The 24,855-nt window shown below is 43.8% G+C and overlaps 2 protein-coding genes and 1 pseudogene across 3 annotated transcripts; 1 reads left to right on the forward strand and 2 right to left on the reverse strand.

The window, feature by feature from the left end:
* The first annotated feature begins 8,478 nt into the window (after nt 1-8,478).
* Nucleotides 8,479-11,466, forward strand: LOC147435270 (ETHYLENE INSENSITIVE 3-like 1 protein). Of its 2 annotated transcripts, none has more exons than XM_086488348.1 (2): nt 8,479-8,919; nt 8,990-11,466. In XM_086488348.1, the coding sequence occupies exons 1-2, from the start codon at nt 8,807-8,809 to the stop codon at nt 10,959-10,961; spliced, it is 2,085 nt and encodes a 694-aa protein (XP_086344474.1). In that variant the 5' UTR covers nt 8,479-8,806; the 3' UTR covers nt 10,962-11,466. The 2 variants fall into 2 exon arrangements, with proteins under 2 accessions (XP_086344474.1, XP_086344475.1); XM_086488349.1 differs by having other exon boundaries at nt 8,482-8,810.
* An 866-nt stretch (nt 11,467-12,332) lies between these two features.
* On the reverse strand, nt 12,333-13,792 carry LOC147435271 (uncharacterized). Its single transcript, XM_086487936.1, has 5 exons — nt 13,730-13,792; nt 12,998-13,089; nt 12,866-12,924; nt 12,760-12,786; nt 12,333-12,669 (listed from the first exon to the last, which is right to left on the reverse strand). The coding sequence occupies exons 1-5, from the start codon at nt 13,790-13,792 to the stop codon at nt 12,623-12,625; spliced, it is 288 nt and encodes a 95-aa protein (XP_086344062.1). The 3' UTR covers nt 12,333-12,622.
* A 764-nt stretch (nt 13,793-14,556) lies between these two features.
* Nucleotides 14,557-24,366, reverse strand: LOC147435272 (uncharacterized; annotated as a pseudogene).
* Between the last annotated feature and the right edge of the window lie 489 nt (nt 24,367-24,855).

The following is a 24,855-nucleotide window of genomic DNA, read 5'->3' on the forward strand; positions in this document are numbered from 1 at the left end:
AGGTATGCATAGCATAGAGATAAGGTAGCAAGGAGAGAGAAGAGGATAAAGTTGCCAAAGAGGCCTGCACAAGTCTACCGTCAGTAGTGTTGCCATAACCAGAGGGAAGATCCAGACTCCAACTCTCTGGTTTGATCACACGGTTCACACCCCACAAGGTGCCAAATATGATGGGTGTGGGTGCCATCAAAAGTCAAGCCTTCAGTGCACAGAGACCCCAAATCACTCAAATTTTCATCAATGTGCCCATGATTAGCAATGAGCATATTATCTTGGATGATTGAAATTCCAAGGACCTATGGCCATGAGCCAGTGTAGTTTGAATCCTATTGGCAGGCCTCGTGATTTTATCACTTGTTCACTTTGTTTTGTATTCATTTTCAGCTTATTTTGCCTCACCATTACTCTCATAGAGGGTACCATTGGCTAGTGCAAGTTGTGTGTGTGTGAAGTGCTTTTCGCCGCCATTCCATAGAGCCCCCACGCTCCTAAATCACACCTCATTTGGCTCCTCAATTAAGCTCTCAAAATCTATGCTTTTGAGCCTTTAGGAGCCTACTTTAATATTAACACCCTTTAATCATTTGACCATTATTATGTGTGTGTTTGTGTGGTTGACCGTTTGTGGCTTGTGTATGTGTGTTTTAGCCTTTCGTTTGCTATCACTTCGTTGGGATTGCCCTCTTTAAGGAAGTCGAGCCTCAAAGGGCACCGTCCACACTCACAAGGGACCCTCCCAAATCGGGCGCCCATTGGACGGATTCCAAATAGGCAGTGAACCGCATTTGATGAGTGTGGCGGGTCCGTCTCACTGGTCCGACCGACAGTGCCCGTTCGACGGCCGTGAAACATCAGAACTTGCGGCCGTTCTTCGCCTGCCCGGAGGCCTTGCCCCTGCCTTGCCCGTGCTGCCCGAACTTGCCCCCGCGTCCCGCGCTGCCTGAACCTACCCCCTCCTACCCTGCCTGGCTTTACCGAAGGTGCTATCCCACGGTCTGGCTTAGCTAACCTAAGCATCCAAACCTTTCTTAAGGGTGGCTCACACCAAGCTTACAAAGGAGACCTACATCAAGCTTCAAAGCTTCAACATCAAGGCAAAACTTCACATCCCAAGGAAATCAATCCTGCAAGCAGACACCGATCTCAGCCCTTAATCTACATAAAAAGACATCAAGAAAAAGGCAATCTCAAAAGCTTCCAAAAGAGCTCCACAAATCAACGACAAGAATCAAACAACGTTCTCTTGAGCCATGCAATTCAAACCTCAAACGACGGACATAAAAGGCAGAGTAGGCACACTTTTGACCACGAGCTTCAAGGCCATCCAATGATATGAGGTCCCCAACCCCGAGAAGATTGGGACGACTTGATAGATGGCCTTCCTTTATTCTCCTTTTCTGTTGACGACACCCTACTCCGTTTCCACAAAGTACAGATACGAGCAACAGAAGAGAGGAAGTCATCTATCCATTGTTTACGTGGTTATAAGGGTCATACGCCACAAGTCAGGTCGATAAATCTAGGATTCTAATGAAGTTGTTTCCTAACATAAAGATGAAATCCCATTGACATATTTAAAATCCATAAACAACGCCTTTTTCCCCACGTCCATAAACATGATATGAGACTTAGTCTAAACTAAATAGTAATTTTATGTCACGTAGATTTGGGCCATCTCGACTCTTGGCACACTAACTCTCTAATTTCACTTCTCTTAATAAGAGGGAGTGGAGAGTTTCTCGACTAATTGAGACCACCCATCCTTGACTGGCAACTTGAGCCAGCCTCCACTTTCCACCCCACACTCACACTTTTTAGCTTGTTTTCTAACTACTGTCACACTATTTTACATATACAAACAATGTTCCTTAATTAATTCCAAACATAGGTTCTTTTATGCAGTCCTTCAAACAATAGCAAAACAATTCAAACAGGGCCTAATGAAGACAACTCTATATTTCAACAAAAACAAGTTTTTCATTTGCTCATGAGTTTGCCGCTACCCGCGGACTTCCTTTGTCTAACCAATAGAGCCTTTGCAAAGGATTTATTCGCTAACTGCGAATTGAGCAACCTTCCTATCTCGCTAACCGCGAGGCATCTTGCTAACCGCCAAGCATCCCGCTAACCGCGAGAAACAAAAGAGAGCCGATAACCTCAATTTAATCTCCGCTAACTGCGGAATCATCTTGCTATCCGCGAGGAACAAAAGATATTCTTTTAACAATTCTTCTCTTTAAATGATTCTTCAAACATGATCAACCAATTCTTCATGTCAATCAGAATCCATTTATCAAACAATAACAATTTGTTAAGCATTAACAATTCAACAACAATGACAATTTATCAAACAGTTCTTTCACTAATCTATGAAAACATATGCTTGTTTCTTGTGATAAATCACGTTTCTCGAACGGTTTAAGGGAATCCCTATGCTTAGCTTCCCAAGTCAATATGAATAGCAATGCAGAATTATAAATTTGTCTTACCGGATTAGCGACATGTTCGATTACCTCCCGTGTTTGAGGTTAAACGACTTCGACTTCTTCCGCAACCAATACCTTTGCTTGAGCAACGTTTGGAGTAGTTGATGCCTTCCTCTGCACCTTCTTTGGAGGTGGAGCGACATGAGCGTCCTTCGAGCTTCGAGTCACTCGCTTCGGGCCCATCATATCAATGTAGAGAAGAGAGAAAGAGAGAAGAGAACTCCAGAATTCCAAGGGCAACACGACGATGGTAGAGAAAGACTTGGAGATGGAGATGGCTTGAGGGTAAGAGCTTGAGGGAGAGAAGATAATGTCGACGTCAACGCAAGAGAGCTTCTGTTTCTGAGAGTGTGTGTCAGTGTCTTCAAAGTGAGGAGAGAGGGGTCTTTATATAGGCTCTCAAGGCCAGCTAAGAATAGAGGGATAAGTTCGTGTACGTTCGTGGCTCCCAATTTTTTTTTATTTTTATTTTTGGCGGACACGGATTGTGCTGCACGATTTTGGTTCTCCAATTTTAGAAGAAGCTTGAGCTCCAAAACAAGAACTCTAAACTTAACTCCCTCCTCTTTCTTTCCTAAAAATACTCCTTCTTTCCTAAAATTGCTCCTTCTTTCCCAAGAGTCAACTCTTATCTCTAAATACAATCTTGAAGCTTAAGTTTCCCATCAACCTTATTGTTTTCAAGTGAATAAAGGTCATAATTAATAGTTCTAAAGTCCGATTTTTGATCCGATCGTTCCATTAGAATGCTCTTTGATTTAATAAAATACAAACCTCAAATATTTTCAAAGTAAATGAAATACTTTTATTGAAAAATTTTGGGTACATTACAATCTTCCCAACTTAGGGATTTGAGGTGTCCTCATCTCGAGGAAAAGTAAGGATACTCCTACTCTAATTACTAGCGACCATCATTATGTCAAAAAGGGTGATGTCTTTAGTCTGCTTCTCTTGCTACTGCTACTCCATTAGTCAGTCGTGGACAAGTGTTCCGATAATGTCCCAACTCTCCACATTCAAAGCATCAAACATTCAAGCATCGAGAATCTTGCGCAGTAGCGGCATAAACCCTTTGTGGTTGTCTATCATTGAATCTTTGATTTTGTTCGATTCTTCTTGTAATCCCTTGTTCCTTCATCAAAGGTTTAGCTCGTCGTAAAGCATCTTGTACAGTGGTAGGCTTTAGGGCTTCCAATCGCGAGCTAATTGGTTCTCTTAAATCTTGGCAAAAGCGAGGTACCTACTGCTCTATGGTCATTGATGGTGCGTAACGTTTAAGTCTTACAAACTTTGAGTAGTACTCTTCCAAGGATAAACTGTATTGTTTCAAGCTAAAGAACTCATTCATCTTTATCGCTTCATGGGCATGAGGTAAGTATCTTTCCTTCACCGCTTGTTTGATCTCCCACCAACTCTGAGAGTTCAACACTCCCATGTCACGACAATGTTGTTTCCACCATAATTTCGCTTCCCCTGAGAGACGAAACATCCCTAACATCGCTTGATTTGCAGGTATGGTCCTTGCAGCAGAGAATTAATCATCCATAGCTTCAATCCATACTTCTGCATCTTTCTCAATATCATCACCCTCTTCTTTAAAAGAAGGTGGTTGCATTTGTTTGAGCAACAACTTCTTCTCGTGAATCTCCGTATAGATAGCATCATTCTGAGGGTTTTTCAACGTAGAAGTGATTTGAGGATTCTCATGAGTGTACATCATTGTTTATGATAACTCAAATCAATAGGGTACTTTCTAAACTTAAACTTATCCAGTCCTCTAAAAGCTCAATCGTATGACTTAATCAATCCTTACTTATCCAATTCATTAAAACGCAATCACATGACCTAACCAATATTGACTTAACCAGTCCATCAAAACTTAGTCATATGACTTAACCAGTCATGACTTATCCAATCCGTCAAAACTCAATCATATGACTTAACCAGTCATGGTTATCTCAATCACATGACTTAACCAGTCATGGCTCATTCAATCCACACAAAAAACTCACTTACATGACTTAACAAGTCAAACAATTTCTTTGTAGAAAGACAACTCAATCTTCTAATCATAAAGTCATCAAAATGTCATATAGGGGTCTACAAAAGATCTCTCCATGAAAAAATATAATAGGGTTTCAACCATAACTTTGGTACACGTCAATCAACATAGTGTAATATCTCTACGAGTCAGATAATGGATATAGTAACCATACACATGAGAAAGCTTGAAGTAGCCAACTAAATATTTTTAACCTAAACTCTGATACCAATTGTGAAGTCCCCAACCCTGAGAAGATTGGGGCAACTTGATAGATGGCCTTCCTTTATTCTCCTTTTCCATTGACGACACCCTACTCCGTTTCCACAAAGCAGAGATACGAGCAACAGAAGAGAGGAAGTCATCTATCCATCGTTTACGTGGTTATAAGGGTCATACGCTACAAGCCAGGTCGATAAATCTAGAATTCTAATGAAGCTGTTTCCTAACATAAAGATGAAATCCCATTGACATATTTAGAATCCATAAACGTCTTTTTTCCCACGTTTAAGAGGCACGGCCGCCATCCATAAACTATAAATATGATATGAGACTTAGTCTAAACTAAATAATAACTCTATGTCACGTAGATTTGGGCGATCTTGACTTGGCACAATGAGTCTCTAATTTCACTTCTCTTAATAAGAGGGAGTGGAGAGTTTCTCGACTAATCTCGCTATCCTTGACTGGCAACTTGAGCCAGCCCCCACTTTCCACCCCACACTCACATTTTTTAGCTTGTTTTCTCTAATTACTACCACACTATTTTACACAAAAGGGGATTTCTCTCTCTCTCTCTCTCTCTCTCTCTCTCTCTCTCTCTCTCTCTCGCAATGAACCCTAAAGATTTGCAACCAAGCACAATAATTTGCAAATAAATTTTCTATCGTCTCCGAAGGGAAATTCGTGCCTGTTTAAAGAGGTAGACGCTGGCTAGAAGAGTCTCCTAAGCTAAGACCCCTCTTTTAGCTCAATGGGAGAAAAGGGAATTGAGAAATACAACGGGGAGGGATTTCACACCTGGCAAACAAAGTTAACAGGTTACCTAATGAAAAAATGTTTATGGTATGTCATCAACACTGCCTTAGAGCAACGAGCCGAACCCAATGGAGTGCACACTAGGGCATCTACACTCATAGCAAGTACATGAATTTGGCAAAAGATGAACAAGCGTTAGGAATCATCATCACCTTCTTGCATGACAACTATGTGCATTTCATAGACGAATGTAAGCATGCACATGAAGCTTGGCATGTCCTAGAAAGTAATTTTGGAGCCAGGGCCAAAAGAAGTAAAGTTAGTCTCAAAAGACAACTTTACAAGATCATTAGGACTGAAGGGGAGGACATTGCTAGCTTAGTAAATAGGCTTAAGAGCATTGTCACGTAGCTTATTTACATCCAAGTCAAAGTACCAGAAGATGTACCATTAAGTGCACTTCCACCTTCTTATGACCACTTAGTCACAATTTTTGCAATATGTCACCAACTCAATCCAAGCAGAAGAAATAAAGCAGAAATATTCATTAACATCATCAGGAGGGGCTTTTGTCACAATACCCTCACGAGGAAGATATTCACCATCAACATCATCAACTGGAAGAAAGTGTTATGAATGTGGAAGAATGGGACACGTAGCAAAAGACTGCTACACAAACAAACCTTGCAGCAAATGCGGTAAGAAGGGACACCCTACTTCTCGATGCTACTCAAATGGAGGCAGTAGCAGCGGAGAAAACAACATTAGTAGAAGCAATAGCATAAGCTACGAAGGAAAGAGACCTAACAAAGGATCAACTCACATGGTAGAGAACGAAGAAGAAGACGAAGACGAGGATAACCTTGTCTTCTATGACGACATACTTTGAAGATGCAGCCTCTCTACTTCTAGGGGAGGACTTTTAATTTCCTGTGTGATTATTATCATCCTGTGTGGATTTTACCATCCTGTGTGGATACCAACTTATCATCCTGTGTGGATATTACATCTTCAGTATTTTGTCATAGTCCGAACCTCAAGGGGAGGATTATAAAGTGTGAGCTTTGTCCTAAAGTGTGACTCAAGGAGAGAAGAGTGGAATTATCCCACATGCTGTGGTGCAAGGCTGTGGAGCTACTTAAAGCTCATTTCATGAATGAATAAACGCAACTCTATTTTGCATTACATCTCCCTTGTTTATGGTGAGCTTGTGATGGCTTACTCAAGACCGTGTTTATGAGTCCAAGTTAATTGATCATGGAACCTAATTCACTTGAGTGATAATCTAGCCACATACATTCACTTGTGTGCACGGTGTTCATCTTTCATCCATGCTAGCTAGCACAATCCAATTCCCATCAAAAAATTCCAATGCTCACTTTTGCTTTGCTTCAAATTTGCGCTGCTGAAGCTGCTTGATGCCCTAATTCCTTTCACTTGCTTGTTGCTCTGAAGCTTCAAAGTCCCTAGTCCTTGCTCCATTTTGCGGGGCTGCCCGTCAGCTGCAAACTTTGTCTTTGCTCGACTGTTGCTGTCGGAAAGGCCGCCCGCTTTGTGGCTCTACAATGCTGCAGACTTTCTCAATGTGTGTGTGTGTGTGTGTTTACACACACCGCAACCAGAAGATGCTTGATGTGCTCTATAGAGGATGTAATTCTCTCAAGTCTAAAACTTCATTACCCGCAAATCTCTCTCTCCCCTTGCTCTATTCGATTCTTTGCTGCATTTTGCTGCTCGGATAGATCGAGAAATTCCCCCAAGTTTTTCTCGATTCTCCTCAAGATTCCATGCTTGACATTAGGCTTCGGGGGGGGGGGGGGGGGGGGGGGGGGGCTTCAAGCTTCCTCTTGATGCCGGGTCTACCTCCACCGAGCTCATTGGGAAGACATTGTATGCGCGCCGGAGGGGGGAGGGGGGTGTTCACTGTCGTCGCGATCGTCACCACGGCTCTGCTACTAGTTGAAAGAGTGCGTGTGCACGGATGTGCGTGTGTGCGGTGCAATGCGGAGAGGGAAGAGGAGAGCATGCATGGTGCTGTGTGGATGGAGCAGCCCTCAAAGAGGAGCTCCTTATTCTTTTATGTACAAAGAAGGAGGAAAGTGTATGCAATGGGCGGTCGGACACTGGATGTCCGGCCCTAGGCAAAGGCACTTCGCCTTTACCCCAACACTTTTGGGGGCAGTGGGCAGGATCATGGTTCATAGATTTCAGTCAAGCTTCCATATATATCAAAAATCACACATAGGTGAACTGATTGGGGCAGTAGACTCCCCATTGTGACGTCTGGGTTTCAAGTCTCTAGGGAAAAATTTACAAAAGTGTATCGAGCTACTCTCACGCTTTCGACCATTGATCCCCTCCCCCCATGTCCCTGTGGTGGAGCCTGCCCTGCACATTATATCACATGTGCAGCTTCAAATGCGATCTAAAACTTGGGGGATTCAAGAAGTCCGATGCACATTTGTAAATTAGAGAAATTTTGTAAATCTGGGTCGAAAAATTGTTTGGGTAGGCTTATAAATTTGGGTTGGTTCGTGCCCACGTCTTGAACCCACGACCTCCTCGTATCGACCATGCACTCTAGCCACTATGTCCCATGCGTTCATTAAAATATAGAGGATTTGGGTATGTCGCCGGGCTCGGCCCTCAACCTGACTCCGACTCCCATCATCACCGTTTCGTGTCGTATGGTACGGATCTGTAAATTTGGGGCAAATTTGAAAATTTGGGTTGCCAAACCTTAGGGTTCACGATCGACACGCCCCGTTCTTTCCCTCGACCATTGATCCACGTGTGATATTGATGATAGCCTGAATGTATGGAAACACGTGGCAGTTTTAAAGTGAAAATTGAAAACAGCTGGCGGGATCCCACGTGGAGACCGCGGTTTATCCAGAAACCACCCAGCTCTGGTGCCGGCAGACGGGTCGCCGATTGCACGTACATCACGTTCATTGGCTGACGCGCATTTCGAAGCGGGAAAGGGGGCAGGGTCCAGCAGGGCGTTACCGCTGCCACATTGCCAGACTTTTTCTCTCTTCCTCCCGCGCTGCCTAGAGCCTGCTTCTGCTTCTTCTTCTCTTCCTCAGATCTTCGTCTTCTTCTTCGTCTGTTATTTTATGATGAATCTGCCACCATATGCATCATCAAATGACCACCGTCCATATTGCCCTCTTTTCTCTCGGCCAGACCACCCACCTCCTCTCTTTCTTCTTTACTTCTTTTCCTTAATCACAGATTGAGTTGAGGTGTTGACTTGAGCGCAGCTTCTTCAACAAAGGTCTAGTCTCGACTCTCACATATGGGTATAAATCCTAAAACCCAGCTGTGTTTTTGCTGTCCCATTGATCTGGATCTCAAGGCGAAGTCAGCTTGTGCTGCTTTTCGATTAGATCTTCTTGTTACAGTCGTCATGTAAGTGGTTCGCCAGCTCCTTCTTAAATCTCCTATCATAATAAGAGCGGTCTCATTTTGTTGCTTGCAGCTGCATCTTGTTGAGCGCAACAGCTCACTCTGAAAAGCGGCTACACAGAGGGTGGGTTACTCTTTTTCACACTTGGTCCTGTCTCCTCATGGACTGCCACGATGATCTTGGATATTCTGGAGCTTTGGACACAGATAGGCTGGAACTTGCAGGCGACAATGATGCCGATGTACTTCAGGATGACGATTTCAGTGATGATGACATCGATGTGGATGAGCTGGAGAAGCGTATGTGGAGAGATCGGATACGGTTGAAGCGAATTAAGGAGCAACAGAAGCTCAAGTTTCAAGGGGATAGACCTAAGCAGAGGCAGTCACAAGAGTCTGCCCGCAGGAAGAAGATGTCACGAGCTCAAGATGGCATTCTTAAGTACATGTTGAAAATGATGGAGGTCTGTAATGCGCAGGCTTTTGTGTATGGGATCATACCTGAGAAAGGGAAGCCTGTCAGTGGAGCTTCTGATAATATCAGGGCATGGTGGAAAGAGAAGGTTAGGTTTGATCGTAATGGGCCAGCAGCCATAGCAAAGTACCAAGCAGAGCATGGTATGTTAGGCAAGGTGGAAGGCAATACCTTGGTGGTTTCAACCCCTCATACCCTTCAAGAGCTGCAGGACACTACTTTGGGCTCTCTCCTATCAGCCCTCATGCAGCATTGTGACCCGCCGCAAAGACGCTTTCCCTTGGAGAAGGGGGTTTCTCCACCATGGTGGCCTACTGGTGATGAGGAATGGTGGCCCAAACTGGGTTTGCAAACAGGGCATGGGGCACCCCCATATAAAAAGCCTCATGATTTGAAAAAAGCTTGGAAAGTGGGAGTCTTAACTGCAGTCATCAAGCATATTTCACCTGACGTCTGCAAGATCCGAAAACTTGTGAGACAGTCCAAATGCCTACAAGATAAGATGACAGCCAAGGAGAGTGCAACGTGGCTAGCAGTTTTAAATCAGGAGGAATTTTCAGCTCGCCAGCAGCTAAATATGGCAGGGCTCTTGACTAGTCATGAATCTGTGGTGACTGGAACTTCTGGGACTTTTTCAGTTAGTGATGCAAGTGAGTATGATGTTGAGGGGTATGATGATGCTGCAAAGGCATGCACGCATGGAGGAGGTTGGGACAGAGAAGCAGTGAGTTTCGACCCTTATGTCATCAAAGTGTTGAAGCAGGAAGTTGATGTAGACGGGAAAATACCTGTATATTCTGAAAGAGCCTCTGCTGCTGTGCATGATAGTCAGACAATATGTTCAGAGAAAAAGAGAAAATATTCAGGGGATTTTCAAAGTGCTGCAACGAAGACTGTCTACACGTGTGCATATGAGCAGTGTCCATGCTCGAAGAATGCTAATGGATTTTCTGAAGTTTTGTTGCGGAATCTGCATCAGGCTGCATGTGCCTATAGACCAGATGCCAGATCAGGCATGATTGAAGATTTTCAAGGCACTTTAAATTCAGTAGTGTTTGGACATTCTCCTCAAGTGCATTCACATGCTGAAATGCCTGTGGGTGACAGCATGGGCAGGGAAGTGTTTGGGTTTGAAGACAAAGCTACATTGATACCTGCTGGTGGGGTGCATCAGCCTGTTTTTGAATATGTTTCCAGCCTTTGTGGGTTGCCACAGCAGACTGGCCTTGTGAACATAACAAGTAGCAAGGCATTTGATGGGGTGGAGGACAGGGATTGGGCAACAGCCCGACCTGAATTTCAAAGTTTGGGGCTAGATAAAACTGCGAAGGATGACACCAAGGTTTTGGGGCCAAGGTGCTTTCCTGTCAACAAGATAAGCCCAATACCCGGGTATCATCTAGACAACACTAGTGTTAGCAGGTTGTTAGATTGCCTGGATGCCAAGCCTGAGGCCAGCTTTTTTACAAATCCCTATATTCAGCATGTCTCTACTGCCTACAACTGCCATTTGAAACTAGATAGGGATCCTCTGCATGGCAGTGAGGCAATACTGTACTACGGAGCCTAGAACAGCAATGGGTTTGAGATTCCTTTACTGTTTTTGTACACTGCTATTTGTCATCATTTCGGCCACGGCATCCTTAATTTTCTTGCAAGAACCACCAAAGACTGGTGTTTAGGAAAAAATTGATATTTATCAGCGAAGGCACAGAAGTTTATAACAATCAGGAATATTTATGGAGTCTTTCACTATAAGGTGAAATTGAGAGCTCCCTAGTTTTCTTCATATGCGCCAACTGTGAAACTCTGCTCATAGGTCCACCATGCGATTGTCAAGGCCTTGTAAAGGTTGTACAGCTGCTAATGGGCAGAAATTCAGAGCCATGGAGCTGACAACTGGCCAGCTATTGTCGTTCCTCTGTGTACGCCTCTTATCTGCATAAGAGAGAGTATGATTGTGTACTCCCTTGCTGGCAAGTTAATCTTGATGGATGTATCAATGATATTACTGAATGCGTCAATGTGGATTGGTGGGTTTAACATGTATATTACTCAATGATTTTATGTGCTGACATTATGGGGAGAGTTTTCTGTTGACTCGCATACGGTTTGTGCTATTTGTCTTTGGCAGCAATGTTTTTGACAATCACTGTAGATGCAGCCCTCGCAGATTTGTTCTTGTTTCTCAGGAAGTCATATGTTTCGTAGGGAACTACCATACCATGGGCACCAAGAATCCAGCTGGGTACTGTAGAGAATCATCTATGGACGCAGGTGATCGCTTCTAGTAATGAAAACATTGGTCTTTGTTGGCCTGTCTTAAATTTTGTTCAGAAAATTTGTTAGGTTTGAACCTTGAATCGTCTAAGGAGTTGGTTTTCTGTCTCGGGAGATTACCAAATAACACGGTGCTAACACACATTTTGAAAATAAGGGTAGGTGTTGGGAGCAAAGGGGGAGGGGGTGAGGGTGAGGGTGAGGTTGAGGGGCGAGGGCGAGAGCGAGAGCGAGGTGGCTTTACGAAGACGTGAGACTAACATTGCTAGTCGGCTAACGGTGTAGTGATGGAGTGATTGTGGAAGGGGGTAGGGTGCAGAAGGCGTTGTGAGGAGGGGTAGAAGGCGTAGAGGCATTCGCGCAGAAGCAGTGTCTCCTTTTTGGGAATCTTTCGACTTTTGAATTTTTAGGAGTAGGTGAATGGAGGCTTTCACAAGTGTCACCTGGTAGACTTCAAAATAAATTCATTTCTTTCAAGATGCCAAGGAATTTTGAAGGTGAAGGATCACCATAATAAACAACTAATAAAAACGGGTAAGGTACAAATTCAAGTTGACGTATAATGACAAGTAACCAGAAACGAGAATTACAAGAAATAAAAAGACATTGATAGAAAATGAAGAGCAATTAGATTAAATTCATGAACGGAAATGTCCGATTACATTGTTGAGTCTTATTACAAGTGCATTATTCAATTTATTCAATTGCGCTTTTAAAGATGAAACCTCTTTGCATAATGACAATATTTGCTCTTCTAGTTGAGCTACTTAGATATCCGCTACATTTATTTGACAATCTTGAACTACATTTTTTATTGACTCTACAGACTCTTTTATGAAAGACTTCGGGGTGTTATTGTCATGGCCATGGACCTTAGTCCAAATCTGTGGCAGGATTTCCTTTAATCTTTCGACAAGGCCTTCCTCCACTCCCTCCAATGTTTCTTGCGTGTCAGTGGCCTCCATAGCATTCAAATGACCCCCCTCCTCCATTACGATCTGCATAAACAAGGATGAACCCAACAAAGTCAAGACTCCAATGGCAAAAAAATGAGGTTCAAGGAAAAGCAATAGTCATGAATTAAAAACCTTCAAGATGCAACAAGCATTGCCTCTGTACGATGTACGAGAGGCATGAAATCGCCTATATGTGTGCCCTCGTCGTCATCATCACTGTTGTCAATGATGATAATATTGGCTTTTGGGTCGTTGACACTGGTCGCTTTAAATGCGGTCGTATCGGTAAGCTCCTTGCTATTCACAGATAGTGACAAGTACCTAAAGCAATGAACGCATGGGAAAGAAAGAATAATAATATGATGCTAACCTTTCTATAGCATCCCATCGGGACCTAAACCAATCGGCTCTTGGTTGTGCATTGGCGTACAAGTCATCGGCCACAAAAATGCTCACTATGTCCTGGTAAGTCATGGTTGAAGGAAACGCCATGTAGCGCCACATCGCTCTTATCTTTTTCAGGTACATTCCTCGGCCTTTGTAAGGAATGATCCATGACGATTAAGGGTAGTATTTTTTGGTACGCACCATGATGTGCAAGGTGGACAAGAAATCGATCCCTAGAGGGTGTTGTATTTTGAACTTCCAATACATTGCAGTGCGGTCGAAAATATTATTAGGTGTTAGACATACCCTGTTCTTGAGGTCGTCTACACCGTAAAGGGTGTACAACTCGACACCCTTGTTGATATCGTCAAGTGACATTGTGAGTCAGATTTTGGAAGTGCGCCTCCCCTTCGTCCTTCATGCAGTAGCCTACCATCCCTTGGAAGATATGCATATTTTTATGCTTTAGAGCTCTGCACAGGATGTTCGCACCTGGCGGCCCTTCCTTGTCCCAATCCAAGTATGACTTCAACTTCTTGTTGAGGGCAATAAGAGACGACGACACCATACGAACCACCATTTGAAAATGCAAATGGAACACACTGCCTCCTCTTTCCACGGCGCACATCTCGGCTAATGTTTCCTTCTGCAAGAATTCATCCACGCGTGGAAGAAGCCACGTATCTATGTCCTCCCCTCGCACGGAGATTGTGACACTCGTCTCCATTAGCTTTTTCGGCTTCTTCGACTCCTTTGAGGACCTCTCCTCTGCGGTCATTCAAGGATGCCCCCTCTTCTTAACTGGGACGCCTTCTTCGCTCGCGCTATTGGCCGCACCTCTCGCACTATTTTTCAATGAAGCCATTGTGTATGCGTGCTCTCTCTAAATAAAGCAAAATAAATAAAGAAACCATTACTGACACACAAAAAGCTTTAAGCAAGCTTATGTGCTCATTTAAAAAAACCTAAAACACAAAATCTAGAAATTTTGCCATTCATGTACCCGGAAGAAGTTGCAGGCAGCTTTGCAATGAGGTCAATGAATGGACCTGCTCTCAAGCAATTCTTATAACGCACCAGTTCTCTCTCTCTCTCTCTCTCTCTCTCTCTCTCTCTCTCTCTCTCTCTCACACACACACACACACACACACACACACACACACACACACACACACACACACACACACACACACACACACACACACACACACACACACACACACACACACACACACGATAATATTGTCGCCCTCGATTTGCAAATATGGATGCTATGCTTGGATACCCTTTGGATATGCGCATGCTTTACTTTTGACACATCCTCTTGCAAAAGTTCTGCAGCAGATTGAGCTCGGATATGTAGAAAAACCAGCGCATTCTGTGTGTGCATGAGAGAGAGAGAGAGAGAGAGAGAGAGAGAGAGAGAGAGAGAGAGAACCTTCAAGCGATGGGACTTGCCTTTCTGGAACTCGCCTTGCAGACCCACGAGCCTACGAGCCTCGGTTATGTAGTGCACTCAAGTTCCATGGCGCAGTGGAGTTGTCAATCGCTACCAAATCCCATGTAGTGACTTCGAGTTCGTTTTGCTAGACTCCGAGTTTGTTTGGCTGGACTCTGCCTGACCCGCATGGCATCTGCCCAGATTCCAGCTATCTCCGAGTTCGTTTGGCTGGACTCCGCCTGACCCGCCTGGCATCTGCCCAGATTCCAGCTATCTCCGAGTTCGTTTGGCTGGACTCCGCCTGACCCGCCTGGCATCTGCCCAGATTCCAGCTATCAACGCTTTTTAAAAATCGTTGGCACATACTTTTTCAATGTGTAATGTGCCTTGGGTCTTTTTTTCTTCGATAGCTTTTTACATCCTCTCAAGACTTCTTTTTCAAAAGTTTAGAAGCGTCATTATCTTATCTGAATCAATTTTTGGGAATATATCCAAAACAAACAGTTTTGAAATTTGCGATCTTAGTCACTTCGTTAGCGATACATCCCCGTTTGAAAATTGAAAATTTGCTTCCCCATTGCTCCACGTGGTAGACATGACCGTTGATTTACGTAGCATACGTAGCGTCTTTACTCATACCCACCTTATTCTAAGCCTTACCTGCTGCATACCATCTCCATGCACCAACTAGGTCTCAAGGAACACAATTTTATATTGTACCAAGTCTCTCTTTAACTAAGGGGGAATCTCAATAAATCCGGTCTTCAATTGTTGTCAATTTCTCTAACCCTTTCTCTCTCTCTCTCTCTCTTTTACAAGTGTTGTTTATGCCAAGCTAATCAAGTGTAATGTTCATTTTTGTTACCTTTGATCAATTACTCTTCTTATGCTCTTTAAGCTTTCTTTTAAAGGAAATTGCTCAATATTATAATTCCAATTTTTCTTACAGTGGAATACGGCTATAATATTGGTTGTAGCAAAAATTGGAATTATAATAGGGAACATTTTCTTTAAGAGAATTCTTAAAAATCATAAGAAGAGTAATTGATCAAAGGTAGCAAAATGAACATTACACCTAATTAGATTGGCATGAACAATACTTGTAAAAGAGAGAGAGAAAGGGTTAAGAGAAATTGACAACAATTGAGGACCGGATTCATGTGGAGCCGATTCCCCCTCCAAAGGCTTTTGTATTATAGACTCCCCCATAAAGAGAGACTTGGTACAATACAAGATTGTGTTCCTTGAGACCTCGTTGGTGCAACAAAGATGGTAGACTTCATACACCAAAATTATGCCTTTAATTAACTTGCAAAAGCATTAATTTGTCCTCGGCCTCAATCCCAAGACCTCAAACACCTTCAAAGGTGGAGAGAGCTAGCAGGGAGTGAGGGAAGGGAAGAGGAAGAAGAAGTATCATACAAGAAAGAAATATACTTCTCACTTGTATTACTCTTTTAGCTTAGCATATCCCAAGACCTCAAACACCTTCAAAGGTGGAGAGAGCTGGCAGGGAGTGAGGGAAGGGAAGAGGAAGAAGAAGTATCATACAAGAAAGAAATATACTTCTCACTTGTATTACTCTTGTAGCTTAGCATATCATAGTAATGGAGACGGAAGAAGATGGCTAGCATAGCATTGAAGCATGGCTCTTGGTTGGATTTGCATCCCATAGCCAAGAGTGTTGGTGTAGGCTCTCAACTTCTCAAGCTTGGAGAAGGAGATGAACTCTTGCACTTTCTCAAAGTGAGAATGAGAGAGAGTGAGTGTGTGTGTGAGAGGGAGTATACCCCCAAGCACCCCCCTTGCTTGCTTTGGTTGACCCCTCCTTGTAGCTCAAGCTTGAAGCTCATTGGACCCCTCTAAGCCTAGCTAATCACATGCAACATGGGTAGTCTTTGGACAAGTGTCCTCTTTCTCAAACACTCCATGAGGGCAACATGGGGAGAAACTTGACATGTGTCCTTGTTTCTTGTTGTGGTTTGTGGTTTGGGCTTGTTGCCTTGAGTGAGTTATGTGTGTGCTCTCTCATACCCCTAGCTTGTAGGCTTGGCCTCCTCTTTTTAGGACCTTGTTAACTTCAAACTCCTCAAGCCCCTTGTCCCATAAGCATGGCAAGTACTTCAAGCACCTTGGTTAGCAAGCACGACAAACACCTCAAGCTTGGGCCGGGTTCCCACATCAGCCCTAGCTTGACTAAGATCTTAGGTCTAAGGACTTTTAACATTAACCTTTCGAGGTCTTTAATGAAGCTAACCCTAAGGTCTTTTAAGCTCCATTAGCTCTTTGCTAGACCACTCCCATTTGGACCCATTGCTTTTGGTCCCGTGCTGAGATAAATCTAAAGCACATGTCTATATTTTAACTCTTGTTCCCGTTTATTCTTATATCGGAGCGAATGCCTTGCATGATTCTCTAAATAAATAAATAAATAAAGTCATCAAGTATCCCTCCTCGCGCACATCCATCGCCTGTGTTGCTTGTTTGTGCGCAGCACCTCCTGCTCTTTGCTCCACAAATGCTGCGACCCCTCCCACCCCCCCTCTCTCTCTTCTCATATGCGCCATATTGGTGCTACTCGTGCAATTTTATTCCAAGCTGCACCTCTCCAGAGTAGTATTTTGCGAGGTTTGCCTTATAAAACCTATTTCGAAATGTATAGCACATACTATACTACTTACTGGCTTCAACAAAATAAACTACTATTAACTACGATGATCCCCTAGGATATTCCCACCTACTTTCCACGAGAGAGAGAGAGAGAGAGAGAGAGAGAGAGAGAGAGAGAGAGAGAGAGAGAGAGCGCTCTACGCACACACCTTTTTCTCCTCTCCCCCCCCCCGCCTGCCCCCCCCCTCCCTCGAGCCTTCGTTTAGCCCTGCTCTACGGCTTCTGCCCCGCCACTGTCTCGACCAACAGCAGCAATGTGCGCCTTCCTTTTTGTCATAATAACTAATATCTAATTCTCCTAAATGATTTTCTCATGTTAAACTGATCATTTAATATGGAAAAGTACCACGGGAGAAAAAGCTAGAATATTGGTTAAGCTGGCAGACCGGCCACAGTAGTGATCCAAAGGAGGGAAAATACGGATCCAAAGGGGGGGACCATCTGCAAAAGAGCAATGTGTAACAATGGGCTTCAAAACCCTAAGGTTCAGCCCATTAAGACTTCCAAAATGCTAAGGTTCCAAAAATTCAATGTAAAGTCAAATGGTCAAACCTTAGGGATATTGGATGCTTTGTAAGTGTACACAAAGTCTTCCTAGATCCCTACATAGGAGGGGGCAAGCCCTTTTTTAGTAGGGGATGCCCAAGGGATGAGAGAGAAACAAACAAACACACACACACACACACACACTTACACTTGCAAGCCCTTTACACAAAGGGAATAGGAGACACGTGTCAGCTCCCTAGCCCAATTGCCCCCTAGGTGCACTCAAATCCTATTGGATGGCCATAGAGGTGGACCAATGAGAATTAGGCTAGAGTAAAGCTAGTTTGAATCATTTAAAAACACTTAATAAAAGAACCAATAAGAATTAAGCTCTCTAAAAGACTATTGGACAGTCTCCCAAGGGGTCCATTGAGCATTCAACAGCCCAATGGCTTGCCTGCTTCCTATTGGCCAAAAGACAAAGGGGTCCAATGAAAGTTTAATTGCAGTATTTAATTACCTAAAGCTTTCACAAAAGAGGAAAGGGGGACACATGTCACAAGGCTATCACTTATGCTTCTCAATTATGATTGGCTAAGCTTTGTAGGGTCCAATGGGGTGCCAACATGAGTAAATTGCAAGAGGGGTCGACCAAGAGAGAGAGAGAGAGGGGGGGGGGGGGGGGTGATTTTGTCAAGGAATTATCACACACACACACACACACACACACACACACACACACTCACACAATCTCATATGTGAAGCAAGAAGACTCTCTCTCTCCTTCTCAAGATTTAATGGAAAGCTCACCATCTACTTCAAGCTTGTGAGAAGGGAGGCCTACACCAACAACTTTTGGCTTTGTGATGGAAATCCAACCAAGAGTCAAGCTTCAATACATGATCATCTCCTCTACCATGCTAATTACTAAACTATGCTAAGCTATTATGAGTGATAATGTGAGGAGATATACTTATTTCTCGTAAGACTACTCCTTCTCCCTCTCAATCTACTCTCATACCCCGCTAGCTCTCACCATCTTCGAAGGTGTGTGAGGTCTTGGGTTTGAGACTGTGAGGGAATTGATGTTGTGTTTTATAAGTGTGTACATGGTGCTTGAAGCTTCCATCTTCATTGCACCGGCAAGTTATTGAAGGAACACAAAGTATTGTATTGTAAAATGTCTCCCTTGATGGAGGAAACCTATAATACAAAGCCTTTTGGAGAGGGGATTGGCTCCATGTAAATCCGGTCCTCAACTGTTGTGAATAACTTAATTTCTCTCTCTTTTGAAGTATTGTTCATGCCTATCTAAATAGGGATTATGCTTTTTGTTGCTCTCTCCATCCAAGCACTCTTGCTATGCTCATTAGGAATCTATTCTAATGAAATGCTCACTATGTCTATGCTATTTTTCGCTACCCACAAGTTACTAGGCCATTAAATGTCACATTGGTATCAGAGCACAAGGTTTCTCTTTTCTTTCTCAAGAAGGGAGGTCCTCAAGCTAGCTATAAATGGTTGGTATTATTAGTTGCAATTGAGTAAGTAGAATAGGGATTTTTCAGCCTTGTAGTGCACGTGCCTTCGTGCAGATAATGTGGCATTATCGTCGAGAGCTATGGTCTTAATGGTGGAGTCCTACGGGGCTTTTGCCAACGGCTTAACCACTATTGAGCTGGTACTATTTTGGTGTTGAAAGACCCTCTCTTCTATTCCTTGCAATTAATGATATTCGAACCACGGGTACAGTAGCTTGAGTGCTTTCAAAAGGGATAAAGAGGAGTAGCAACTAGGGCTTGAAGTGCCAAAGTACACCTAAAAAATTGTTAGAATGGCTGACAATAGTAAAGAGAGTGAAATGAATGTTGATAGCTTTGATTTTGCTAATGAGCAGGCTACTAGTGATGCCCCTATGCTTATTAACTACCTTGTTTCTAGGCTTCAACGAGCCATGGGCAATCCATCCCTCCAAAGTGAAGTGCAACGGCAGCTATGTGCTCATGGGATTCTCTAAACTCCCCACCGTGATGAGAGAGCACCTAGGAAGCCTCCTTGCGAGACTCCCAAAAGAGCCGATTCGGGAAGAAGAAGAGGATCCATACGAAGGGCTCAAAATTTACTTCTTGATGATGCATCTCCTTCCCAAAAGAGCCCCCACCAAAAGAACGAGAAAGAAGTGAGCAAGGAAGGAGAACTCAAGAGCCCCCACCGAAAGAATGAGAAAGAAGTGGGTCTCCTGCCACCTCAGTGGAGATGGCTCCTAAACGGAGAAGATCATCACACACCTCTCCACACCATAATTCAAGGAGGGATAATAAAACAAGAGAAGAAAAAGGTGAGAAAGAGGTCACCCTCTTCTCCATCTTCTTCATCCTCTTCCTCTTATGAAGAAAGTGATGGTGTAGACAAGGAGGACTAAGGCAAGAAAAAGGCGAGAAAGAGGTCACCCTCTTCTCCATCTTCCTCAAATTCTTCATCTTCTGAAGAAGCGATGGTGCAACTTTTGAACCATCAAAAAGAAGAGGCCATAGGAAATCCTATGCCGCGTGGAAGAGGTCGTCCAAGCCCAAGAAGTTCAAAGAGGAAGGAAAGAACATCTCTTTCCTTACCTACGATGGCACCTTTGGTGCTGCAGTCAAAGTCTTGGCCTTTATCCAACAATTAGATGCAGCGTTTGGAGATGAGGGCTTCATGGAGTCCTCTAAGCTACGCCATGTAGCTATGCACTTTCAAAAGTCCGCCAGGAAATGGTGGTCTAGCCTACGGGCAAAAGGTGAAGCTCCACGAACATGGAAAGCTTTAAGAGCTTCCATCATGAAGCAATTTTTGGCTATCGATGCCAAAGAAAAAGTACTCACCGAATGGTGAAGATTGAAGCTCTCTCCCTACGAATCCATTCACAAATATGTAAACAAGTTTTAGACTTACATCTCAAAGCCACTGTCTTCAAAAAGATGGATTTTGGAGAGCAAAACAACAATTTTGTGCGGGCTTAGCTGAAGATATGGCGGAGTATGTAATGAAAATGGCCTATGAACTTTGAGAGTAGCGGAATTAGAAAATTAGGTGAAGCACTTTTGAGAGATTACTTCGTGAGCATAGCGGGTGAACTTAATTGATGGTAGCAACATAAACATGGTACTTAGTTAACTTGGCATGAACAATACTTTTTCAAGAGAGAGAGAGTTTAGAGAACATGACAACAGTTGAGGACCGGATGGAGCCGATCCCCCCTCCAATAGGCATTTGCATTATAATTTCTCCCATCAAGAGAGACTTGGTACAATACAATCTTTGTGTTCCTTGTGACCTACGTGATGCAATGAAGATGGAAAGCTTCATGCATCACAAGCATAACATAAACTTGTAGAAAGCATTAACTATCCCAAGCCTCAGTCCCAAGGCCTCAAACACCTTCGAAGGTGGAGAGAGCTAGCGGAGAATGAGGGTAGGGAAGAGGAAGAAGAAACATTCCATTGGAGAAAGAAATAGTTCCTCACTTATCATCACTCTTCTTGCTAGCATACATAACATCATAGTAAAGAAGATGGAGAAGATGACAAGCTTACGTATTGAAGCATGGCTCTTGGTTGGATTTGCATTCCATAGCCAAGAGTGTTGGTGTAGGCTCTTACTTCTCACAAGCTTGGAGAAGGAGCTGGAGTTCCTCAACTTTTACCAAGTGAGAATGAATCCACAAAATGAGTGTGTATGTGGTGTATATCACCCTAGCACCCCCCTTGCTTGCTTGGGGCTAACTTTTCCACATGCTGCAAGCTCATTAGACCCCTCTCCCTCTAGCCAATCACATGCTGCATGCATTCAAGTACATGGGTAGTCTTTTGACAAGTGTTCTCCTTACCCCTTAGAGAGAGAGAGAGCTTGAAAATATCTAGATATTTGTTGGATGGAAGTAGAAGCTCATTGGACCCCTCTTTAGCCCAACCAATAGCATTCAAGCACACCATGTGGTTAAGCTTAGTGAGAGTTTGATATGTGTCCCATGTGCCCTTTTAGAAAAGGGGCGCCCCTTGGGTGAGTGGAAGGTTAGGTCAAAGATTCCCCTGTCTTTGGGACTTTTATGCATAGGAAGCTTCTCAAGCAACTTCCTCATTAAGTGTGTAGGGTCTCTTTTTGACTCAAGCATCTTACCCCCCCATGCATAGGAAGCTTCTCAAACAACTTCCTCATTAAGTGTGTAGGGTCTCTTTCTGACTCAAGCATCTTACCCCCCATGCATAGGAAGCTTCTCAAGCAACTTCCTCATCTCTTTTTGACTCAAACATCTTACCCCCCATGCATAGGAAGCTTCTCAAGCAACTTCCTAATTAAGTTTGTAGGGTCTCTTTTTGACTCAAGCACCTTACCCCCCCCATGCATAGGAAGCTTCTCCAGCACCTTCCTCATTAAGTATGATAAGTACCTCAAGTACCTTAGTCATCAAGCATGACAAGCATCTTAGGTGGAGTTCCCACCTCAAGCTCAGCCCTAGCTTGCCTAAGGTCAAAGGCAAGTTTAGGTCGGGTTCCCACGTCAAGCTCAGCCCTAGATTGCCTAAGGTCAAAGGTAAGTTTAGGTTGGGTTCCCACCTCAAGCTCATCCCTAGCTTGCCTAAGGTCAAAGGACTTTTAACACTAACCATTGGAGGTATTTAATGAAGCTAACCCTAAGGTCTTTTAAGCTCCATTAGATGCACATTGCTCTTTGATAGACTACCTCCTTTTGGACCCTTATTGAGATGTAACCATCTCTCCTCTTGGTCCCCTGCTGAGGTAAGTCTAGAAGCACTTATTGCACATTGCTCTTTGATAGACCATCTCCTTTTGGACCCCTATTGAGATGCAACCATCTCTCCTTTTGGTCCCGTGTTGAGGGGGTGGATATGGAGCGAGCGAGCGAGCTTTTTTTTTTCCCACCACCTCTACCTCCCATTGCCGCCCCTTACCACCCATGACAATCAACACCCTAGTCCACCACCGGCGGTTGGTGGTGTTAGCTCACTACCACCATCTGCCACTCCTCCTCCTACCACCACCTCCCATTGCCGCCGGTTCTCCTCCCACTCTTCCTTCTAGTGGGCTACTCAAGGACCTCCTCTCTCTCTCTCTCTCTCTCACATGTCTCTCTCTCCCCCCTCCAGCCAACACTCTCTTTCTCTCCCTCTCTCTCTCTCTCTCTCTCTCTCTCTCTCTCTCTCTCTCACATGTTTCTCTCTCCCCCCTCCAGCCAACTCTCTCTCTCTCTCTCTCTCTCTCTCTCTCTCTCTCTCTCTCTCTCTCTCTCTCTCTCTCGCCCTCCCTCCCTCCCTCCCTCTCTCTTTCTCTCTCGCTACTCAAGGACCTCTCTCTCTCTCTCATCCTATTTCTCTCTCTCTCTCTCTCTCTCTCTCTCTCTCTCTCTCTCTCTCTCTATTTTGCTGATTTTGTCTCTCTTTCTCTCTCACTTGTCTATCTCTACCCTCTCTCTCTCTCTCTCTCCCCCCCCCCCCCCCACACACACACTCTCTCTTTTTCTCCTCTCTCTCTCTCTCTCTCTCTCTCTCTCTCTCTCTCTCTCTCTCTCTCTCTCTCTCTCTCATCACACATTCACTAGCATATCAAAAGACAACAATGATAGGATTCAATTTCTTGAAAACTCAAAACAAATACCATTGTTTGCACAAAAGGTAAATGTGATAGCCCAACAAATGTTAGATTATTACAATAGTTTTTTGCACTCAGTAAAGTTTTGAGCTCGTTATCAGCCAGACTAGACTGATGAATGAATATGTTGTTGTTTATGTCCATTCCAAACACTCTCAAGTAGATATAATACAAGTATTTGCAAGCCACATAGGTCATTCCTTCCCCTGACCTCCTTTGGAAGTCTTTGCAAGTACAACTAGGATTCCTAGCTATTGTGACTCGATATTTCTCACCACGTAACTTCGAGTTTGGTGTTTCTGCAATGAAGACTTCATGCTTACCGATCTTTACCATTTCCACTTGTTCGATGATCATCTTAGCTGTCAATCCTTTTCGATGCCTCTTCAGAAACACCTGTCCTATACCTGCCCGCACGTCTTTGCCCTTGTACTTCCATAGTTTCTGTTGCAATATGAAACCCCGCTAGCTGCAAAGACTTTACTTCTAGCGCTGTTAAGTTCGTGCCCTGTGCCACTGGCCACTCAAGTGGAGGTGTTGGAGGCCGCATCACAATATATGGACATACATCCCACACATGTTTGACATCATCACTACAAAACCATACCCATGTCTCATTGTTACACCCCTCCCTGTTGAGTTTCCCCCAAAAACTTGGTGACGCTGTTCCCTCTTTGCATAAATTCACCTTTTTCTTGCACTTTCCTCCTTTGATTTTTCCTTGGCAAGTGAACTTAGACCCCGGTTTGCACATGCGGATTGCCCACATGGTGTCATTTATATCAACCTCGATGGCCCTAATTGTCACCCCATCATTCTCCTCGTCCATAGAGTGATCTTGGGTTACCTATGATGCATCTCCAAATGACAACTTTCGAGCCTTTCTTTGTCAAGCAACATTTTGAGTGACATAACTGGCCTATGTGAACTATTTGCCTCCTCACCTATAACATTGCCGAATGTCTTGCGTCGCCTTGTCATTGTAACCCGGTCTCCAAAAAACTCAGGCACCTTTGGAAGATCAGTTCCTCCAATTGCATCGTTCACAACACGGCTAGTCTGTGATGGAGTAGGTGTGTGAAATTGTCGTGAAGCTGCCTTGTCTCTCATATTGCTTATGCTTGGTCCGCTTCCTATATACTTACTCTCTATATTTCATTGATATCATGAAGGGTCTAATTAAATGGACATCCTACAACCTATTCTAGAATAAATTTGAAAACTTACACCAACAATTTCCTTCCTCCAATGAGGGTACTTCACATGCCACTAACTCAACCATCACTCCATTGGGCCTAGATTCCCATCTGCCACCTTTCATGTTTCCCACCAAGCTCGAATGAACCGATATTGGGCCTCTGCATCTTCACCGCTTTGCGCGCACCGCCACATTCGACACAGTCGCTTGTGCTTGTCTTGAAATGCAACATACTCTGTGGAAATTTTAGCATCCAAAACATAAAGAGGAGAGCTATTACCTTTATGTGCATTTTGCAAAGGAAATGTTAACGGTTTCAACAGATTTTGCTAGGGCAAACACATTATAACCAACTGGTGCATTTATGTCAGCTCCAGATAGAACCAACAAAGATCCTTCCG

Source organism: Adiantum capillus-veneris, chromosome 18 (genome assembly GCF_014529385.1).
Source record: "Adiantum capillus-veneris isolate H3 chromosome 18, ASM1452938v2, whole genome shotgun sequence".
In the NCBI taxonomy this organism is placed as follows: domain Eukaryota; kingdom Viridiplantae; phylum Streptophyta; class Polypodiopsida; order Polypodiales; family Pteridaceae; genus Adiantum; species Adiantum capillus-veneris.